Source organism: Oncorhynchus clarkii, chromosome 20 (assembly GCF_045791955.1).
Source record: "Oncorhynchus clarkii lewisi isolate Uvic-CL-2024 chromosome 20, UVic_Ocla_1.0, whole genome shotgun sequence".
Taxonomy (NCBI): domain Eukaryota; kingdom Metazoa; phylum Chordata; class Actinopteri; order Salmoniformes; family Salmonidae; genus Oncorhynchus; species Oncorhynchus clarkii.
Genome location: NC_092166.1, coordinates 52,766,675 through 52,786,960, shown reverse-complemented (window position 1 = coordinate 52,786,960; position 20,286 = coordinate 52,766,675). Strand labels below are relative to the sequence as shown.

At 41.0% G+C, this 20,286-nt stretch overlaps 1 protein-coding gene across 1 annotated transcript in view; it reads left to right on the top strand.

The window, feature by feature from the left end:
* The window catches only part of LOC139377482 (rab11 family-interacting protein 4-like), a 107,725-nt gene that overhangs the window by 24,966 nt on the left and 62,473 nt on the right, over positions 1 to 20,286 (top strand). The window contains exon 3 of the mRNA XM_071120512.1: positions 10,937 to 11,013. Coding sequence (XP_070976613.1) covers positions 10,937 to 11,013 — 77 coding nt within the window. The remainder of the gene's footprint in view (positions 1 to 10,936; positions 11,014 to 20,286) is intronic.

Genomic DNA, 20,286 nt, shown 5'->3' with positions numbered 1-20,286 from the left:
CTTGGGTGCTTGATTGCTATTGTAAGGTCAGAACGCTCAAATCAACCCTACTTCTCGGCCCAAGCGCCCAGTGTGCATTCCGAGAGCGATACGCTCTGAATTTACAAACGGACAATCTGACAACTCTGAATTTACGAGCGCACTCTGGCACTCCAGATTGAATTTAGGAACACACCCGAAGTCTTAAAATGTCTAACTAGTAATTTAACTAGCTAGCAAGAGATTGCATAACAACAGCATCAACTTCCAGTAGACCGGCAGAGGTAGTACGTTCAACTGAAAGGATACTGTTCTATTTACAGTATACTAAAATGAACTAATAGTATGTAGTATACAGTATGTCAGTATGGCTTTTCAAACACAGCTATCGCCTACACCATCACAATAAATCCAGGATTTATTTTAGACAGGTCTAAAGAAACATGAAATTGAGAAAATGTAGCCTATTTCAGAAGAACAGAATTGCATACTTCAAATCAAATTGTATTTGTCACATACACATGGTTAGTAGATGTTAATGTGAGTGTAGCGAAATGCTTGTGCTTCTAATTCCGACCATGCAGTAATATCTAACAAGTAATCTAACAATTTCACAACAACTACCTTATACACACAAATGTAAAGGAGTGAATAAGAATATGTACATAAAAATATATAAATTAGTGATGGCCGAGCGGCATAGGCAAGATGCAGTAGATGGTATAGAGTACAGTATATACATATGAGATGAGTAATGTAGGGTATGTAAACATTATATAAAGTGGCATTGTTTGAAGTGGCTAGTGATACATTTATTACATCAATTTTTCATTATTAAAGTGGCTAGAGATGAGTCAGTATGTTGGCAGCAGCCACTCAATGTTAGTGATGGCTGTTTAACAGTCTGATGGCCTTGAGATAGAAGCTGTTTTTCAGTCTCTTGGTCCCTGCTTTGATGCACCTGCACTGACCTCGCCTTCTGGATGATAGCGGGGTGAACAGACAGTGACTCGGGTGGTTGTTGTCCTAGATGATCTTGTTGGCCTTCCTGTGACATCGGGTGGTGTAGGTGTCCTGGAGGGCAGATAGTTTGCCCCCGGTGATGCGTTGTGCAGACCTCACTACTCTCTGGAGAGCCTTACGGTTGTGGGCGGAGCAGTTGCCGTACCAGGTGGTGATACAGCCTGACAGTATGCTCTCAATTGTGCATCTGTAAAAGTTTGTGAGAGTTTTAGGTGACAAGCCAAATTTCTTCAGCCCCCAAAGGACATCCAGCCAACTTGACACCAGAGTATGTGAGTGTAGCAGAACGTGCCTAATTTTACTAGAGAGCGGAGCAAGTTTCCAAACGTGTCAGCCTTCTCGCCTGTTCCAATTTTGCTCCAGTAGCGCTCATTCCACGAGCTCAGGGCATGCCCGGCCCAGCATGCATTTGTAGGCTACTTGTGTGCTGCTATAGCCCCTTGCTTTAGCTATAGTCATGGAGGTCTCTAAATATTTTCATAAAGAACTGATTAAAAAAACATAGGCGCAAAATCAAGGTGACTTACAAAGATGAGGACCAAGAGAGGAAAACTAAAGACACGTATCCCGAAAGGATGATGGTGTACTACGTGCACATGCTAACAGAAAGGAATGAGGTGGGTAGCTAGCTAAGTGTGTCATTGCAACAAAGTATTTCTAAACAAAAAATCCGATCTCTTAAAGTTTTGTTCATTTTCGTTCTATTATCTATACAATAGGCTAACTAGCATTGAATCTGGCCCAATATGCCTGAAGGAACATTCTGTTTTGATAGGATTATTTTGCATAAAAATAATAGGCCTACCTAAAGAAAAAGAAAAAACTCCATATCCCTGCCCAACCTTGCAAGAGTGACTCTAAGAGTGTTTAGCTTCCCCAGTGGCTCTGCAAGCATGGAGAGGGTATTCTCGACTGCTGGACTGCTCTCCAGGCATCATCGCATGAGCCTGAATCAAATTAAATCAAATCAAAGTTTATTTGTCACGTGCTCTGAATACAACAGGTGTAGTAGACCTTACAGTGAAATGCTTACTTACAAGCCTTACTTACAAGCCCTAACCAACAGTGCAATTTTTAAGGAAAAAATAGGTATTAGGTAAACAATTGATAAGTAAAGAAAAAAAAAAGAAAAGTTAAATTACAGTGAAAATAACAGTAGCGAGGCTATGTACAGGTGGTACCTGTACAGAGTCAATGTGCGGGGGCACCGGTTAGTCGGGCTAATTGAGGTAATATGTACATGTAGGTCTAGTTAAAGTGACTATCCATAGATGATAAACAGAGAGTAGCAGCAGTGTAAAAAAGGGGGTTGGGGGGTGGCGGGACACAATGCAAATAGTCCAGGTAGCCATTTGATTGCCTGTTCAGGAGTCTCATGCCTTGGGGGTAAAAGCTGCTGAGAAGCCACAGACTTTGGCCAAACTCGTGTTACTAAAAGTTAATTCAAAGGCACTGTAGACAGATGCTAATTAGGCATTTTTTTCATTTGTATTTAATTCTAAGTAAGTCACAGCATACATGCACAATTTATAGACTAATGATTTAATACAACAACATTTTTAAATGATCCTGCCAGCCTAGTGTTTTGCACTCACATATTTTGCCAGGTAAATTGCCTGAGAACATGTTCTCATTTACAGCAACGACCTAAGGGAATAGTTACAGGGGAGAGGAATGAGCAAATTGGGGATGATTAGGTGGCCATGATGGTGTGAAGGCCAGATTGGGAATTTAGCCAGGACACCGGGGTTAACACCCCTACAATAAGTGCCATGGGAGATTTAGTGACCACAGAGATATATATTTATATTTATATATTTAGTTGTAGACTATATAATTTAAATAATAGGCTCCTTCTTAGGCTACCTGTCTAGCTCCTGACCTATTTAGTGTCCATGTGCTGTTTAACACATGTAGCCTATTTGAAATGATGAGTGCTTTTTTACAGTCACCTTTTCATGTTTATTCAAATACTTTGTATTCCAATCATATGATTTGTTTTCAATACTTCAAAACCAAATTGTTTGTCCAGGTAGTCACAAAAATAGGTGGGTGTTAAATGGTGATTTTAATGAATTGAGCAAATTTTGAGCGGCAGTTTTAATTCCTGTGAGCGAGGAGGGGTTTTTAGCGGCGCAGTTGGAACGGATGTGGAGTGAGGAGCGAAATTTCCAACAGCTCAACTCTGCTCAATCAGGAATCAACTCTGATTCCTTAATCCCAGAAAATGTATACAGTGCCTTGCGAAAGTATTTGGCCCCCTTGAACTTTGTGACCTTTTGCCACATTTCAGGCTTCAAACATAAAGATATAAAACTGTATTTTTTTGTGAAGAATCAACAACAAGTGAGACATAATCATGAAGTGGAACGACATTTATTGGATATTTCAAACTTTTTTAACAATTCAAAAACTGAAAAATTGGGCGTGCAAAATTATTCAGCCCCTTTACTTTCAGTGCAGCAAACTCTCTCCAGAAGTTCAGTGAGGATCTCTGAATGATCCAATGTTGACCTAAATTACTAATGATGATAAATACAATCCACCTGTGTGTAATCAAGTCTCCGTATAAATGCACCTGCACTGTGATAGTCTCAGAGGTCCGTCAAAAGCGCAGAGAGCATCATGAAGAACAAGGAACACACCAGGCAGGTCCGAGATACTGTTGTGAAGAAGTTTAAAGCCGGATCACACCATCCCCACTGTCAAACATGGTGGTGGCAGCATCATGGTTTGGGCCTGCTTTCTCAACCACACTGCACACCGCCCTAACCCATCTGGACAAGAGGAATACCTATGTGAGAATGCTGTTCATTGACTACAGCTCGGCATTCAACACCATAGTACCCTCCAAGCTCGTCATCAAGCTCGAGACCCTGGGTCTCGACCCCGCCCTGTGTAACTGGGTACTGGACTTCCTGACGGGCCGCCCCCAGGTGGTGAGGGTAGGCAACAACATCTCCTCCCCGCTGATCCTCAACACTGGGGCCCCACAAGGGTGCGTTCTGAGCCCTCTCCTGTACTCCCTGTTCACCCACGACTGCGTGGCCACGCACGCCTCCAACTCAATCATCAAGTTTGCGGACGACACAACAGTGGTAGGCTTGATTACCAACAACGACGAGACGGCCTACAGGGAGGAGGTGAGGGCCCTCGGAGTGTGGTGTCAGGAAAATAACCTCACACGCAACGTCAACAAAACTAAGGAGATGATTGTGGACTTCAGGAAACAGCAGAGGGAACACCCCCCTATCCACATCGATGGAACAGTAGTGGAGAGGGTAGCAAGTTTTAAGTTCCTCGGCATACACATCACAGACAAACTGAATTGGTCCACTCACACAGACAGCATTGTGAAGAAGGCGCAACAGCGCCTCTTCAACCTCAGGAGGCTGAAGAAATTCGGCTTGTCACCAAAAGCACTCACAAACTTCTACAGATGCACAATCGAGAGCATCCTGGCGGGCTGTATCACAGCCTGGTACGGCAACTGCTCCGCCCTCAACCGTAAGGCTCTCCAGAGGGTAGTGAGGTCTGCACAACGCATCACCGGGGGCAAACTACCTGCCCTCCAGGACACCTACACCACCCGATGCCACAGGAAGGCCATAAAGATCATCAAGGACATCAACCACCCGAGCCACTGCCTGTTCACCCCGCTATCATCCAGAAGGCGAGGTCAGTACAGGTGCATCAAAGCTGGGGCCGAGAGACTGAAAAACAGCTTCTATCTCAAGGCCATCAGACTGTTAAACAGCCACCACTAACATTGAGTGGCTGCTGCCAACACACTGACACTGACTCAACTCCAGCCACTTTAATAATGGGAATTGATGGGAAATGATGTAAATATATCACTAGCCACTTTAAACAATGCTACCTTATATAATGTTACTTACCCTACATTATTCATCTCATATGCATACGTATATACTGTACTCTATATCATCGACTGTATCCTTATGTAATACATGTATCACTAGCCACTTTAACTATGCCACTTTGTTTACATACTCATCTCATATGTATATACAGTACTCGATACCATCTACTGTATCTTGCCTATGCTGCTCTGTACCATCACTCATTCATATATCCTTATGTACATATTCTTTATCCCCTTACACTGTGTACAAGACAGTAGTTTTGGAATTGTTAGTTAGATTACTTGTTGGTTATTACTGCATTGTCGGAACTAGAAGCACAAGCATTTCGCTACACTCGCATTAACATCTGCTAACCATGTGTATGTGACAAATAAAATTTGATTTGATTTGATTTGATTTTCTTCAGCAGGGACAGGGAAGATGGTTAAAATTGATGGGAAGATGGATGGAGCCAAATACAGGACCATTCTGGAAGAAAACCTGATGGAGTCTGCAAAAGACCTGAGACTGGGACTGAGATTTGTCTTCCAACAAGACAATGATCCAAAACATAAAGCAAAATCTACAATGGAATGGTTCAAAAATAAACATATCCAGGTGTTAGAATGGCCAAGTCAAAGTCCAGACCTGAATCCAATCGAGAATCTGTGGAAAGAACTGAAAACTGCTGTTCACAAATGCTCTCCATCCAACCTCACTGAGCTCGAGCTGTTTTGCAAGGAGGAATGGGAAAAAATTTCAGTCTCTCGATGTGCAAAACTGATAGAGACATACCCCAAGCGACTTACAGCTGTAATCGCAGCAAAAGGTGGCGCTACAAAGTATTAACTTAACCTGTTGGATCTCTGGGGGCGCTATTTCATTTTTGGATAAAAAACGTTCCCGTTTTAAGCGCGATATTTTGTCACGAAAAGATGCTCGACTATGCATATTCTTGACCGTTTTGGAAAGAAAACACTCTGAAGTTTCAGAATCTGCAAAGATTTTGTCTGTAAGTGCCCCAGAACTCATTCTACAGGCGAAACCAAGATGATGCATCACCCAGGAATTAGCAGAATTTCTGAAGCTCTGTTTTCCATTGTCTCCTTATATGGCTGTGATTGCGCAAGGAATGAGCCTACACTTTCTGTCGTTCGCCCAAGGTCTTAGCAGCATTGTGACGTATTTGTAGGCATATCATTGGAAGATTGACCATAAGAGACTACATTTTCCAAGTGTCCGCCTGGTGTCCTGCGTCGAATTCGGTGCGCAATTGCCAGCTGCTTCCACTTTACCATTTGATTCAGGGGAGAAAGCATGTGTCCAAGAACGATGTATCAATGAAGAGATATGTGAAAAACACCTTGATGATTGATTCTAAACAGCGTTTGCCATGTTTTCAGTCGATATTATGGAGTTAATTTGGAAAAAAGTTCGCGTTTTGAGGACTGAATTTTCGGGTTTTTTTTGGTAGCCAAATGTGATGTATAAAACGGAGCTATTTCTAATACACAAAGAATCTTTTTGGAAAAACTGAGCATCTGCTATCCAACTGAGAGTATCCTCATTGAAAACATCAGAAGTTCTTCAAAGGTAAATGATTTTATTTGAAGGCTTTTATGTTTTTGTTGAAATGTTGCGTGCTGGATGCTAACGCTAATGCTAACGCTAAATCCTTTGTTTGCTAGCTACTGTTACACAAATTATTGTTTTCCTATGGTTGAGAAGCATATTTTGAAAATCTGAGATGACAGTTTTGTTTACAAAAGGCTAAGCTTGCGAGATGGCATATTTATTTCATTTCATTTGCGATTTTCATGAATAGTTAACGTTGCGTTATGGTAATGAGCTTGAGTCTGTATTCCTGATACCGGATCCGGTATGGGGAGTTCCAAGAGGTTAAGGGGGCTGAATAATTTTGCACGCCCAATTTTTCTGTTTTTGATTTGTTAAAAAAGTTTGAAATATCCAATAAATGTCGTTCCACTTCATGATTGTGTCCCACTTGCTGTTGATTCTTCACAAAAAAATACAGTTTTATATCTTTAAGTTTGAAGCCTGAAATATGGCAAAAGGTCGCAAAGTTCAAGGGGGCCGAATACTTTCGCAAGGCACTGTATGTTGGCTTCTTTTCATTTTGATCATTATTTTCATTGTGGTTATTTGTTGAAAATATAAGGTTGTGTCCAGGGGCGAAAATCTGATATGAACTTTGGAGGGGACAATTACATTACATTTTCTCAAGAGCAATTCCTGAGGGAGACACCAAAAGTAGTGCTGTAACACATAGCCTATGTTGTAATATGTTAAATGTATATTGAGGAACCATAATTACTACTACTGGATAATTGATAGGTACAGTAGTTAAAGTGTTGTCAAACTTGTTAAAATGTTTAAATCATTATAATACTAATAATAATAATAGTTATAGCAGTGTTCCTTATCAGTCCAGTATGTATGCAGGTATTTGTATTTACAACCAGCAATACCAAGCAAGGCCTGTAGGTGGTAATGGTACTGTACACTGTATGGGTGCAGGTTTCATAAATACAATGAACATGGTGCGATCTCATCTCAAAGAATCTCCATTGAGAACCAGCACAAAGTTGGTCTACGCACTGAACTGACATTTTTTAAAAAACTTTTTCTGATTAATTTATATAGTCATTAAATATGTGCCACTGGTTTGAGTCTATTACAACATCTTTACAAGAACAAAACGCTCAGAATAAGTACAGTTCTAAAAGCAAGATAACTACTTAAATGAAAAACCCAAACAAATCAATCAAAATATCCTTCAGAAATACTTAGTTATTGTTCAGTCAGAGTCTCAACTCTTCAAACAACAGCTATGGACAAGTATGTCACACAAAGTATGCAATTTTAAATAAAATTAAATAAATAATTAGGCAGTGTACTGTCATGTACTAAAAACTACTAAACAAAATAACACATATCATACTATACACCAGGGGTTCTCAAACAGGGTAGGTGGACCCCTAGGGGTCCCTGGTGTAATGACAAGGGGTCCATGAAATAAAAAAGTGTAATGAACGTATTCAGCAGCACAAGGATTCCACTAACTTTACATATAATATAGAGGGTGTGGAGGTCCCTGAGGACCACTCAAAACCTTGCCTGCCTTTCCTCAAAATATGCAGGGGTTCCAGTACTCAAAAAAAGTTGAGAACCACTGCTATACACACTACTGAACAAAAGAACCGAACCTATGTTTGAGGGTTTCAATGGATCCAACAAATTGCTGGCAGATATTTTCCCTCAAGACTGTCCAGCCTGTCTTTATGTACATTACAGACAAAATTCTGATCAGCACCTCAACTTGGTCAACCAACCCCCGCACCTCCACTGGAAGCCTCCTGAGGACCTCAGCTGCCTCTCAACTGCTGCTACATGGGTATTTGTTGCGAAAGAGAGGCAACTGCACTGAAAGAGAATATATTTTCAGCTCAGGGTACTGATCTAGAGACTCATCCAACTCCCCCATGAGAAGCACTCTTTCCAACTTTTACAGAATGTTTAGACTGTCCTGGTCAAAACGGTCGCCAAACTGAACCTCCACACCATCCAACACTTAAAAAAATTCTGCCCTATAGTGATCCACTGCTTTGCCAGTAAATCGTCTTGAGTGTGTCTCAATGGATTCAATCAATGTTGTTGCTTTCTCATACAGTGCAAGGTAGCTTTCGTAATTTCTGCTGTTTACCCCACGCGCTGGATAACTGGACACGGATTGGATTCAGCTGATGTGCTGTTACAGTTACACAGTGGCGGTGGGTTTGGCAGTTGTGATTGTGCTGTTACAGTTACACAGTGGCGGTGGGTTTGGCAGTTTTGATGTGCTGTTAGTTACACAGTGGCGGTGAGTTTGGCAGTTTTGATCTGCTAAATCCTGCACTAATGAAGGCAGCATCTGCTCTTTGGCCAATAGATGGCTGGCTTGAAAACCATTGACTACAGTGAATACAACACTCCTTTTATTGATGGATTATAATGTAGCCAGGGGATATCGCAAAACCATCTCTCTTGAAACGTCAACACTCTGTTGGCAAGAGTTTGCGGTTCTAAAAATTGTGGGTGTGGCTGATATGGTTTTGTGCCATCACTGAGGTAACTGGACAATGCTGTGCCACTGTCCTCTATACTGGTGCAGCTGGCAACAAGGTTGACACCTGGTCCTGCCGTGGCTGTGCCACTGTCCCCTATACTGGTGCAGCTGGCAACAAGGTTGACACCTGGTCCTGCCGTGGCTGTGCCACTGTCCCCTATACTGGTGCAGCTGGCAACAAGGTTGACACCTGGTCCTGCCGTGGCTGTGACACTGTCCTCTGAAGTCTCTCTCCTTGGCTCTTTCCCTTTCACCACCCTCACTGCCTCACAGTCTGTCTCCTAGAAAATAAATAAGGTGTTTGCCGTACTCCTAACTACCAGTACCCAAAACTACACAATTAATCACAACAACAATACCATTGCCTTAAACAAATCTTAGTTCAGTCACCAGTTTAAGTTAAGAGTGGGGGTATCCATGGCATTTTCCAATTATGTCCCTATTTTACAAGTAAAAAAATGTAGAACCTTTCATAATGTTGCCAAACAAAGACTCAACAAACTTACCTGAGACTCTCTGTCTCTGCCAGTCTGTCCCTGCCCATCTGTCCCCAGCTCTGTTGCCTGATCTGCCTAATGGCATCATTGTGAACCACCATTAGCATTTCACTTCTTTCTAATGAACATTTTATCAACTAGTGTTAGGCTACTAGGGTTCTTGCTTTGCGTTTTGGTGTCCTGAAAAATACTCTGATGTCTGTCTTTTTACTTTTTTCTGACATTTTTCTACCTGGCAGGCTGTCTAGCTGCGCACACGCACACACACACACACACACACACAGAGTGTGTAGGTTATTTACAGTAGGAGATGGGCTTCCATCATCTTATCTTCTATAATTCTATATGGGCTTCGATCTAAAAGGTAGCTAGCAAATGTGAAACGGATTGCAGTGACAAGAGTTGACAGCTGTATGAGTTCACCATTTACACAACATATGCTGCAACCTTTTGTAATTTTAATATAGTTTGTTTCATATTGGCTGGCTTCCAACAATAGCTGAATTTGCAAAGCTAGCGAGCACCAATTCCGTTTCTGTGGTGTTTGCTATAATTTTTGCTATTGTCAGTTTACTCCAAGATCAGCACACGTGCTTCAAAGTCCCATAGCGACAATTTAGTTTTTGCAACGAGACCATTAAAGATATTTAAGGCAATGGTAGAAGAGAGTGTAGTTCTGTTCAGTTGGGAGTTCAATTTATCAGTGACCTTATCACAGGGACTTTGAAGCACTATAGCTGCATGCTGATCTTGGAATAAACTGACGATAGCAAAGATTCCATCTTTGACGACGCCACATAAATGGAATAGGTACTAGCTAGCTTAATAGTTAATGTTTACCCGCTAGCTCTGCAAATTCAGCTAGTATATGTGTAAACCCTGCCAACATAAAAATAAAACATTGCTATGGCGCGATTGACTGGATTAACCTCACGTCAGTTACGTGCATTGAGTGCCTTTCAGAAAGTAGATACGAACCCTCTGTTACCTGCCAGATAAGGAACTGGCAGTGGATCAAACCATTGTGAGGCAAAGGGCGGGGGGTCGCAATCTTTTGAAACTTAAAAACGCTCTATTAAGTGTCTATAATCAGCACAAGTGCTTTCATTGCGTATTATTAATATTATTGAAATTACATAGTTATGTTTACAGTGATATATTGGGGGGGACAAATCATACTTTTCCCAGGATGGAGGGGTCGTGTCCCCCCCGTCCCCCCTGGGATTTCCGCCTATGGTTGTGTCATTAGATTTGTAGTGTTGTCACAAGATAAACAATGTGAATACCACTGCACTAACTTAAATCTTTGTTTACTTTGAGTTGGCCCTATTTACTCTGCTTACCTAATTACGTCTGTGTAGTGGCAGTGTTCTATTGTTTTCGTGGCATATTGGCTCTGTCTTTATAATAGCATTGTGTTGACTTTGTTCTGTATGTGTTTGCAGGTACAGAGCCCCAGCTCTACGATGTGCACTTCAGCCCAGGGGACGGAGCAGTGGGCTGCCCAGAGGAGTACGATGAGGTAGGTGATGTCATTGGATATCATCACAGTTATTGGTTACATTACAGTTACTGCTGGAAATATGACCACTCAACACATACATTATAATAGCAGTGTGACTGCACAGAATATCAATGAACCCCCCTACATAAAGCAGCATGATATGGGCCAGGGTGTTCTAATGTGAATGAGCAGTCCTCTATAGTGGTATAGCATGGTATACCACTGTGACTGCCCATTTGTAATATATTATGACCTTGTGTGGTTCAGTTGTGCTGTTACCATTGTGCCTTTGCATACAGAGTTCCCTGGCTGAACTCTCTGCGCCCTCACTCATTCCACAGTAATCAGCGAGTGGCCAGCAAAGCGATCATTACTACTCTGTGAATATTCCGCATGCTGAACACTACGGTTTGGCACAGGGTCCAATGACATCTGGCAGAATTTTCACATCGTATTTTTCTTTCGACCAAATATTGAATGGTTAGAGTCTCTTGTCACATATACACATGTATTCTATTGTGTTTTTTCAGCTGCGGTGAGCATATCTGAAATTCTTGGCTCATCTTGTGCGTGGACTTTGACTATTGTGAGCGGACCAAGTAATTGGGCGTCACTCTCAAGCGGGAAGGTGGAATAAACGAGTCAGGAGTAGGTTTTCTTGATTGAACACAGTTCTCTATTGAGGGCATTTGGTCAACACAAGCACTCCAACATAATCAATGAAAATCTTCCAAGGAAAAACATACATCTTCTTCTCCAGATGAAATAGGAACACAATATGATTATCTTTAAACTACAACAAAAAGTCACGGGACTGTCACCGTCTTAGTGGTTCTTCCTGGATAGCTCCTCTCTCTCGGTGGCCATCTTCCAGAGATAGTTTCCCCCCCTCTCTGCTGGTTCCATTCTCTCTCTTATAGGGGAAGGAGAGTATGTCATTAGTACCGTCAGCTGTGCTTAATTGCCTCTGGTTACCTTGTCTCCCATGCCTTGTTGGGCTACTATCCATGAGCCCAGCCTGCCCTCTGGTGGTCCTTCCACATACCTTCCCCCCCAGGACCGAACCGGAGGTTCTTGGTCGCGTCGGGACAGCGCGTCTGCATTCCCGTTCCTCGATCCGGCCCTGTGGATGACATGGAAAGAGAACGGTTGTAAAGACAAAAACCATCTGGCTATTCTGTTGTTATTGTTTCTCTTACCAGCCATCCATGTGAGGGGCGCATGGTCAGTAACTAATGCAAACCTCCGACCCAGTAGGTAGTACCGGAGATAATCGAGGGCCCACTTGATGGCTAAGGCCTCTTTCTCTACGGTCGCATACCTCTGTTCCCGATCGCTGAGCTTCCTACTAATGAAGAGAATGGAGGCTATTCCAATAAAAAGAAAAGATTAAGACGGGCAAAAGAACACAGACACTGGACAGAGGAACTCTGCCTAGAAGGCCAGCATCCCGGAGTCGCCTCTTCACTGTTGACGTTGAGACTGGTGTTTTGCGTACTATTTAATGAGGCTGCCAGTTGAGGACTCAACGTCAACAGTGAAGAGGCGACTCCGGGATGCTGGCCTTCTAGGCAGAGTTCCTCTGTCCAGTGTCTGTGTTCTTTTGCCCGTCTTAATCTTTTCTTTTTATTGGCCAGTCTGAGATATGGCTTTTTCTTTGCAACTCTGCCTAGAAGGCCAGCTTCCCGGAGTCGCCTCTTTACTGTTGACGTTGAGACAGGTGTTTTGCATCTGTTCCTCAAACTAGACACTAATGTACTTGTCCTCTTGCTCAGATGTGCCTCAGGGCCTCCCACTCCTCTTTCTATTCTGGTTAGAGCCAGTTTGCTCTGTTATGTGAAGGGAGTAGTACTCAGCATTGTACGAGATCTTCAGTTTCTTGGCAATTTCTCTCATGGAATAGCCTTAATTTCTCAGAACAAGAATAGACATGTGTTTCAGAAGAAAGTTATTTGTTTCTGGCCAGATTGAGCCTGTAATTGAACCCACAAATGCTGATGCTACAGATACTCAACTAGTCTAAAGAAGGCCAGTTTTATTGCTTCTTCAATCAGCACTACAGTTTTCAGCTGTGCTAACATAATTGCAAAAGGGTTTTCTAATGATCAGTTAGCCTTTTAAAATTATAAACATGGATTAGCTAACACAACGTGCCATTGGAACACAGGTGTGATGGTTGCTGATAATGGGCCTCTGTACGCCTATGTAGATATTCCATTAAAAATCAGCCGTTTCCAGCTACAATAGTCCTTTACAACATTAACAATGTCTACACTGTATTTCTGATCTATTTGATGTTATTTTAATGGACAAATAGCTTTTCTTTCAATAACAAGGGCATTTCTAAGTGACCCCAAACTTTTGAACTGTAGTATATGCATATATATACACATACATACAGTGGGGAGAACAAGTATTTGATACACTGCCGATTTTGCAGGTTTTCCTACTTACAAAGCATGTAGAGGTCTGTAATTTTTATCATAGGTACACTTCAACTGTGAGAGACGGAATCTAAAACAAAAATCCAGTAAATCACATTGTATGATTTTTAAGTAATTCATTTGCATTTTATTGCATGACATACAGTGGGGCAAAAAAGTATTTAGTCAGCCACTAATTGTGCAAGTTCTCCCACTTAAAAATGTAATTTTCATCATTAGGTACACTTCAACTATGACAGACAAAATGAGAAGAAAAAATCCAGAAAAAAAAAAAATCACATTGTAGGATTTTTAATGAATTTATTTGCAAATTATGGTGGAAAATAAGTATTTGGTCAATAACAAAAGTTTATCTCAATACTTTGTTATATACCCTTTGTTGGCAATGACAGAGGTCAAACGTTTTCTGTAAGTCTTCACAAGGTTTTCACACACTGTTGCTGGTATTTTGGCCCATTCCTCCATGCAGATCTCCTCTAGAGCAGTGATGTTTTGGGACTGTTGCTGGGCAACACAGACTTTCAACTCCCTCCAAAGATTTTCTTTGGGGTTGAGATCTGGAGACTGGCTAGGCCACTCCACGACCTTGAAATGCTTCTTACGAAGCCACTACTTCGTTGCCCGGGCGGTGTGTTTGGGATCATTGTCATGCTGAAAGACCCATCCGCGTTTCATCTTCAATGCCCTTGCTGATGGAAGGAGGTTTTCACTCAAAATCTCACGATACATGGCCCGATTCATTCTTTCCTTTACACGGATCAGTCGTCCTGGTCCCTTTGCAGAAAAACAGCCCCAACGCATGATGTTTCCACCCCCATTCTTCACAGTAGGGATGGTGTTCTTTGGATGCAACTCAGCATTCTTTGTCCTCCAAGCACGACGAGTTGAGTTTTTACCAAAAAGTTATATTTTGGTTTCATCTGACCATATGACATTCTCCCAATCTTCTTCTGGATCATCCAAATGCTCTCTAGCAAACTTCAGACGGGCCTGGACATGTACTGGCTTAAGCAGTGGGTCACGTCTGGCACTGCAGGATTTGAGTCCCTGGTGGCGTAGTGTGTTACTGATGGTAGGCTTTGTTACTTTGGTCCCAGCTCTCTGCAGGTCATTCACTAGGTCCCCCCGTGTGGTTCTGGGATTTTTGCTCACCGTTCTTGTGATCATTTGGACCCCACGGGGTGAGATCTTGCGTGGAACCCCAGATCGAGGGAGATTATCAGTGGTCTTGTATGTCTTCTATTTCCTAATAATTGCTCCCACAGTTGATTTCTTCAAACCAAGCTGCTTACCTATTGCAGATTCAGTCTTCCCAGCCTGGTGCAGGTCTACAATTTTGTTTCTGGTGTCCTTTGACAGCTCTTTGGTCTTGGCCATAGTGGAGTTTGGAGTGTGACTGTTTGAGGTTGTGGACAGGAGTTATTTTATACTGACAACAAGTTCAAACAGGTGCCATTAATACAGGTAACGAGTGGAGGACAGAGGAGCCTCTTAAAGAAGAAGTTACAGGTCTGTGAGAGCCAGAAATCTTGCTTGTTTGTAGGTGACCAAATACTTATTTTCCACCATAATTTGCAAATAAATTAATTAAAAATCCTACTATGTGATTTTCTGGAGAAAAAAAACTCTCATTTTGTCTGTCATAGTTGAAGTGTACCTATGATGAAAATTACAGGCCTCTCTCATCTTTTTAAGTGGGAGAACTTGCACAATTGGTGGCTGACTAAATACTTTTTTGCCCCACTGTAAATGTGACATTTCAGTTTTTTTATGAATTCATATTATTGGGGTATTGTGTGTAGATTGCTGAGGGAAATACATTTTTTAATCCATTTTAGAATAAGGCTGTAACGTACGTTTTTTGGGAAAGTCAAGGGGTTTGAATTCTTTCCCGCATGCACTGTATTGCGGTTCGATACTGTGATTTTGCCATTAGATGTATTTGGTATTTTATTAGGATCCCCATTAGCTATTGCAAAAGCAGCATCTATTCTTTCTCGGGGTCCACACAAAACTTAAAACATAATACAGAATGAAATAATACAAAACATCAATAGACAAGAACTGCTCAAGGATAGAACTACAAAAATTAATAGGCACACGAAGCCTACATATCAATGCATACACACAAACTATCTAGGTCAAATAGGGGAGAGGCGTTTTGCATTGAGGTGTTGCTTTATCTTTTTTTTGGAAGCAGGTTTGCTGTTTATTTGAGCAGAATGTGATTGAAGGAAGTTCCATGCAATAAGGGCTCTATATAATACTCTACACTTTCTTGAATTTTGTTTTGGATTTGGGGACTGTGAAAAGAACCCTGGTGGCTTGATGCAGTCAGTCTCTCCTCAACTCTTAGCCAAGAGAGACTGGCTTGCATAGTATTTATATCAGCCCTCTGATTACAATGAAGAGCAGAATGTGCAGCTTAACTAAGTCTTTCCTTTCAGCACTGGAGCACATGACGGGACAATAATCAAGATTAGATAAAACTAGAGCCTGCAGAACTTGCTTTTTGGAGTGTGGTGTCAAAAAAGCAGAGCATCTCTTTATGAAGGACAGGCCTTTCCCCATCTTTACAACCATTGAATCTACATTTGAAGTCGGAAGTTTACATACGCTTAGGTTGTAGTCATTAAAACTTGTTTTTCAACCACTCCATAAATGTCTTGTTAACAAACTATAGTTTTGGCAAGTCGGTTAGGACATTTACTTTGTGCGTGACACAAGTAATTTTTCACAAAATTGTTTACAGACCGATTATTTCACTTATAATTCACTGTATCACTATTCCAGTGGGTCAAAGGTTTACAGACACTAAGTTGACTGTGCCTTTAAACAGCTTGGAAATTTCCAGAAAATTATGTCATGGCTTTAGAAGCTTCTGATAGGCTAATTGACATCATTTGAGTCAATTGGAGGTGTCCTGGTGGATGTATTTCAAGGCCTACCTTCAAACTCAGTGCCTCTTTGCTTGACATCATGGGAAAATCAAAAGAAATCAGCCAAGACCTCAGAAAAAATATTGTAGACCTCCACAAGTCTGGTTCATCCTTGGGAGCAATTTCTAAACGCCTGAAGGTACCACGTTCATCTGTACAAACAATAGTACGCAAGTATCAACACCATGGGACCACGCAGCCGTCATACCGCTCAGGAAGCAGACGTGTTCGGTCTCCTAGAGATGAACGTACTTTGGTGCGAAAAGTGCAAATCAACCCCAGAACAATAGCAAAGGACCTTGTGAAGATGCTGTAGGAAACAGGTACATAAGTATCTATATCCACAGTAAAACGAGTCCTATATCGACATAACCTGAAATGCCGCTCAGCAAGGAAGAATCCACTGCTCCAAAGCCGCCATATAAAAGCCTGACTACGGTTAGCAACTGCACATGGGGACAAAGATTGTACTTTTTGGAGAAATGTCTGTTCAGCCATAAGGACCAAACATAACGTTTGGAGGAAAAGGGGGAGGCTTGGAAGCCGATGAACACCATCCCAACCGTGAAGCACGGGGGTGGCAGCATCATGTTGTGGGGGTGCTTTGCTGCAGGAGGGACTGGTGCACTTCACACAATAGATGGCATCATGAGGAGGGAACAACTTGTTGTTGTGGAACTTGTGGAAGGCTTCCCGAAACATTTGACCCAAGTAAACAATTTAAATGCAATGCTACCAAATACTAATTGAGTGTATGTAAACTTCTGACCCACTGTTACTGTAATTTAATTATGCCAATGTGCTTTCATCAATTGAAAGCCCTTAATCTATTTTATGAGAATTTGTAAGATTTCTTGTTTGCATAAAATAGACACAGACCAGTCTTTCAATAATAGGTAATAGAATTTACTCTCGGAGCGCGCTCCCACTTAATCACGTGCAGCAGTTTATATACAGATCATGAAGTCATTTCATTGCTTTAACAGAATCCCCTCCTCTCGACCGGGACAAAGTAAGGTGAAAAGTTCATTCTAACTTACTAACACACTCCCAGATTACTTTTGGCCCCTCAACATTATCGATCACCACTGAACTGACAGTTTTAATTAACAGAAAACCTAGGAATGCACTCACTGCCTTATCTAAAAACCCCAGAGCTAAGTTTCTGTAGGGTCAACCATAGGCTAACAACCTTATCTGTTTTCACAGTCCACAACCCATTCGTTTTATTCCTAGTTGGAATGGTGTTCATTAACTTTTTATTACTCCTTGTCCGTGTCACACAATCCCTTCTTATGAACTCATATTGTTAATCACTTATAAAACAGAGTATAAGTTTACTTAGAAAAACTGAGTTTTAATGTATTTGGCTAAGGTGTATGTAAACTTCCGACTCCAACTGTATATGTTTTGACCATGACAGTTTACAATCTAAGGTAACGCCAAGTAATTTAGTCTTCTCAACTTGTTCAACAGCTGCCATACCGTTCATTTCCAGATTCAGCTGAGGTCTAAATCTTAAGGAATGATTTGTACCAAAGACAATGCTCTTAGTTTTAGAGATGTTCAGGATCATTTTATTGCTGGCCACCCATTACAAAACAGACTGCAACTCTTCGTTAATGGTTTCAGTTACTTCATTAGGTGTGGTTGCTGATGCTTATATGGTTGAATCAGCATTATACATGGACACATATGCTGTGTTTAATGACAATGGCAGTTCATTCGTAAAAATAGAAAAGAGTAGAGGGCCTAGAGAGCTGCCCTGTGGTACACCACACTTTACATGTTTGACATTTGAGAAACTTCCATTAAAGAAAATCCTTTGAGTTATTTTAAATTGATAGCTCTGAACCCACAATATGGCAGAGGTTGAAAAGCCATAAAATATACGTTTTTTCAACAACAGGTTAGGGTCAATAATATCAAAGGCTTCACTGAAATCTAACACTACAGCTCCCACAATCTTCTTCTTTTTAATTTATTTCAACCAATCATCAGTCATTTGTTAATTTGTTTACAGAGAAATAACATTGTATTCGGTTAAACACCATTTTTTGCTAAGAGCTGGTGGCAAGCTTCTTGGTCTGCTGTTAGAATCATTTAAAGGCCACTTTACCACTCTTGGGTAGCGGAATTACTTTGGCTTCCCTCCAGAGGACATAGACTTTCCTCAAGGCTCAGATTAAAAATATGACAGATAGGAGTGGCTATAGAGTCAGCCACCATCCTCTATAGCTTTCTATCTAAGTTGTCAATGCCAAGAGGTTTGTAATTATTGATCGATAACAATAATTTTTACACCTCTCCCACACTAACTTTTAAAAATTCTAACTTGCAATGCTTTTCTTTCATGATTTGTTTTTTATGCATTAATACTTTTGCTCACTGGTCGTTGTTGGCAATTCCTGCCTAAGTTTGCCCACTTTGCCAATTAAATAATCATTAAAATAATTGGCAACATCAAATGGTTTTGTAATGAATAAGTCATCTGATTTGATGAAAGATGGAGTTGAATTTGTCTTTCTGCCCACAATTTGATTTAAAGTACTCCAACGTTTTTTTCCATCATTCTTTATATCATTGATCTTGGCTTCATAATACAGTTTCTTCTTTTTTTTGGGGGGGGGGGGGGTTTAGTCACATAATTTCTCAATTTGCAGTAAGTAAGCCAGTCAGACTTTTTAGCCACTCCTTTTGCCCCATCTCTTTCAACCATACAGTTTTTCAATTCCTCATTAATCCATAGAGCCGTAACAGTTCTAACAGTCTGTTTCTTAATTAACAGTTGCATGTTTATAAATAATTGGAAAAAGCCATTTCATAAATTCATCAAGTGCAGCATCTGGATGCTCCTCATTAATCACATCAGACCACCAAATATTTGTAACATCATCTACATAAGAGTCAGTGAAAAATATTTTGTATGATCTTATACACTATTTTAGGCCCAGCTGTTGGAACTTTGGCTTTCCTGGATATAGTCACTATATTGGGATCACTGCATCCAATGGGCATGGATGCAGCTTTAGAACTAAGTTCTACCAGTATTAGTAAAAATGTGATCAATACATGTGGATGATCTTGTTCCTGTAGTGTTTGTAAACACCCTGGTAGGTTAATTAATAACCTGAACCAGATTACAGGCATTGGTTTACAGTAAGAAGCTTCCTCATGAGCGGACAGCTTGATGAAAACCAGTCAATATTCAGATCCCCAAGAAAGTAAACCTCTCTGTTTACATCACATACACTATCAAGCATTTCACACATATTATTTAGATACTGACTGTTTGCACCTGGTGGCCTATAGCAACACCCCAAAAGAAAAGGCTTTAGATGTGCCAAGTGAACCTGCAACCACAACACTTCAATAACCCTTGACACAAGATCTTCTCTAAGCATGACAGGGATATGGCTCGGAATATATACAGCGACACCTCCCCCATAAGCATTTCTGTCTTTTCTATAGATGTTATATCCTTGTATTGCTACTGCTGTATCATCAAATGAATTATCTAAGTGAGTCTCAGAAATGGCTAAAATATGAATGTTATCTGATGTTAGCAAGTTATTGATTTCATTAACCTTATTTCTAAGGCTACATATATGGGCTATTTTCAACTCTTCCCCGGGTAGGTTATCAGAGATAGACATACTGTAATACTGAAAAGAGCAAACAAAGCAAGAGAAAAAAAATACATTCAGCAGTCCATTAATCAATTGGTGTGTGTGTGCTACGGGTTTGAAGCTACGAACCCATAGGCTTGGCTCTCTCATCATGTTCCAAACATATTGCTCACCATATATGTCTGCTGCAAAGGGACAAGAGTGAGCCATTAGAAAACTAGTTTTGATCAGTTATGGAAATAAAAGTGTGGAAAACAAATAGGCTCCCTATTTAAATAG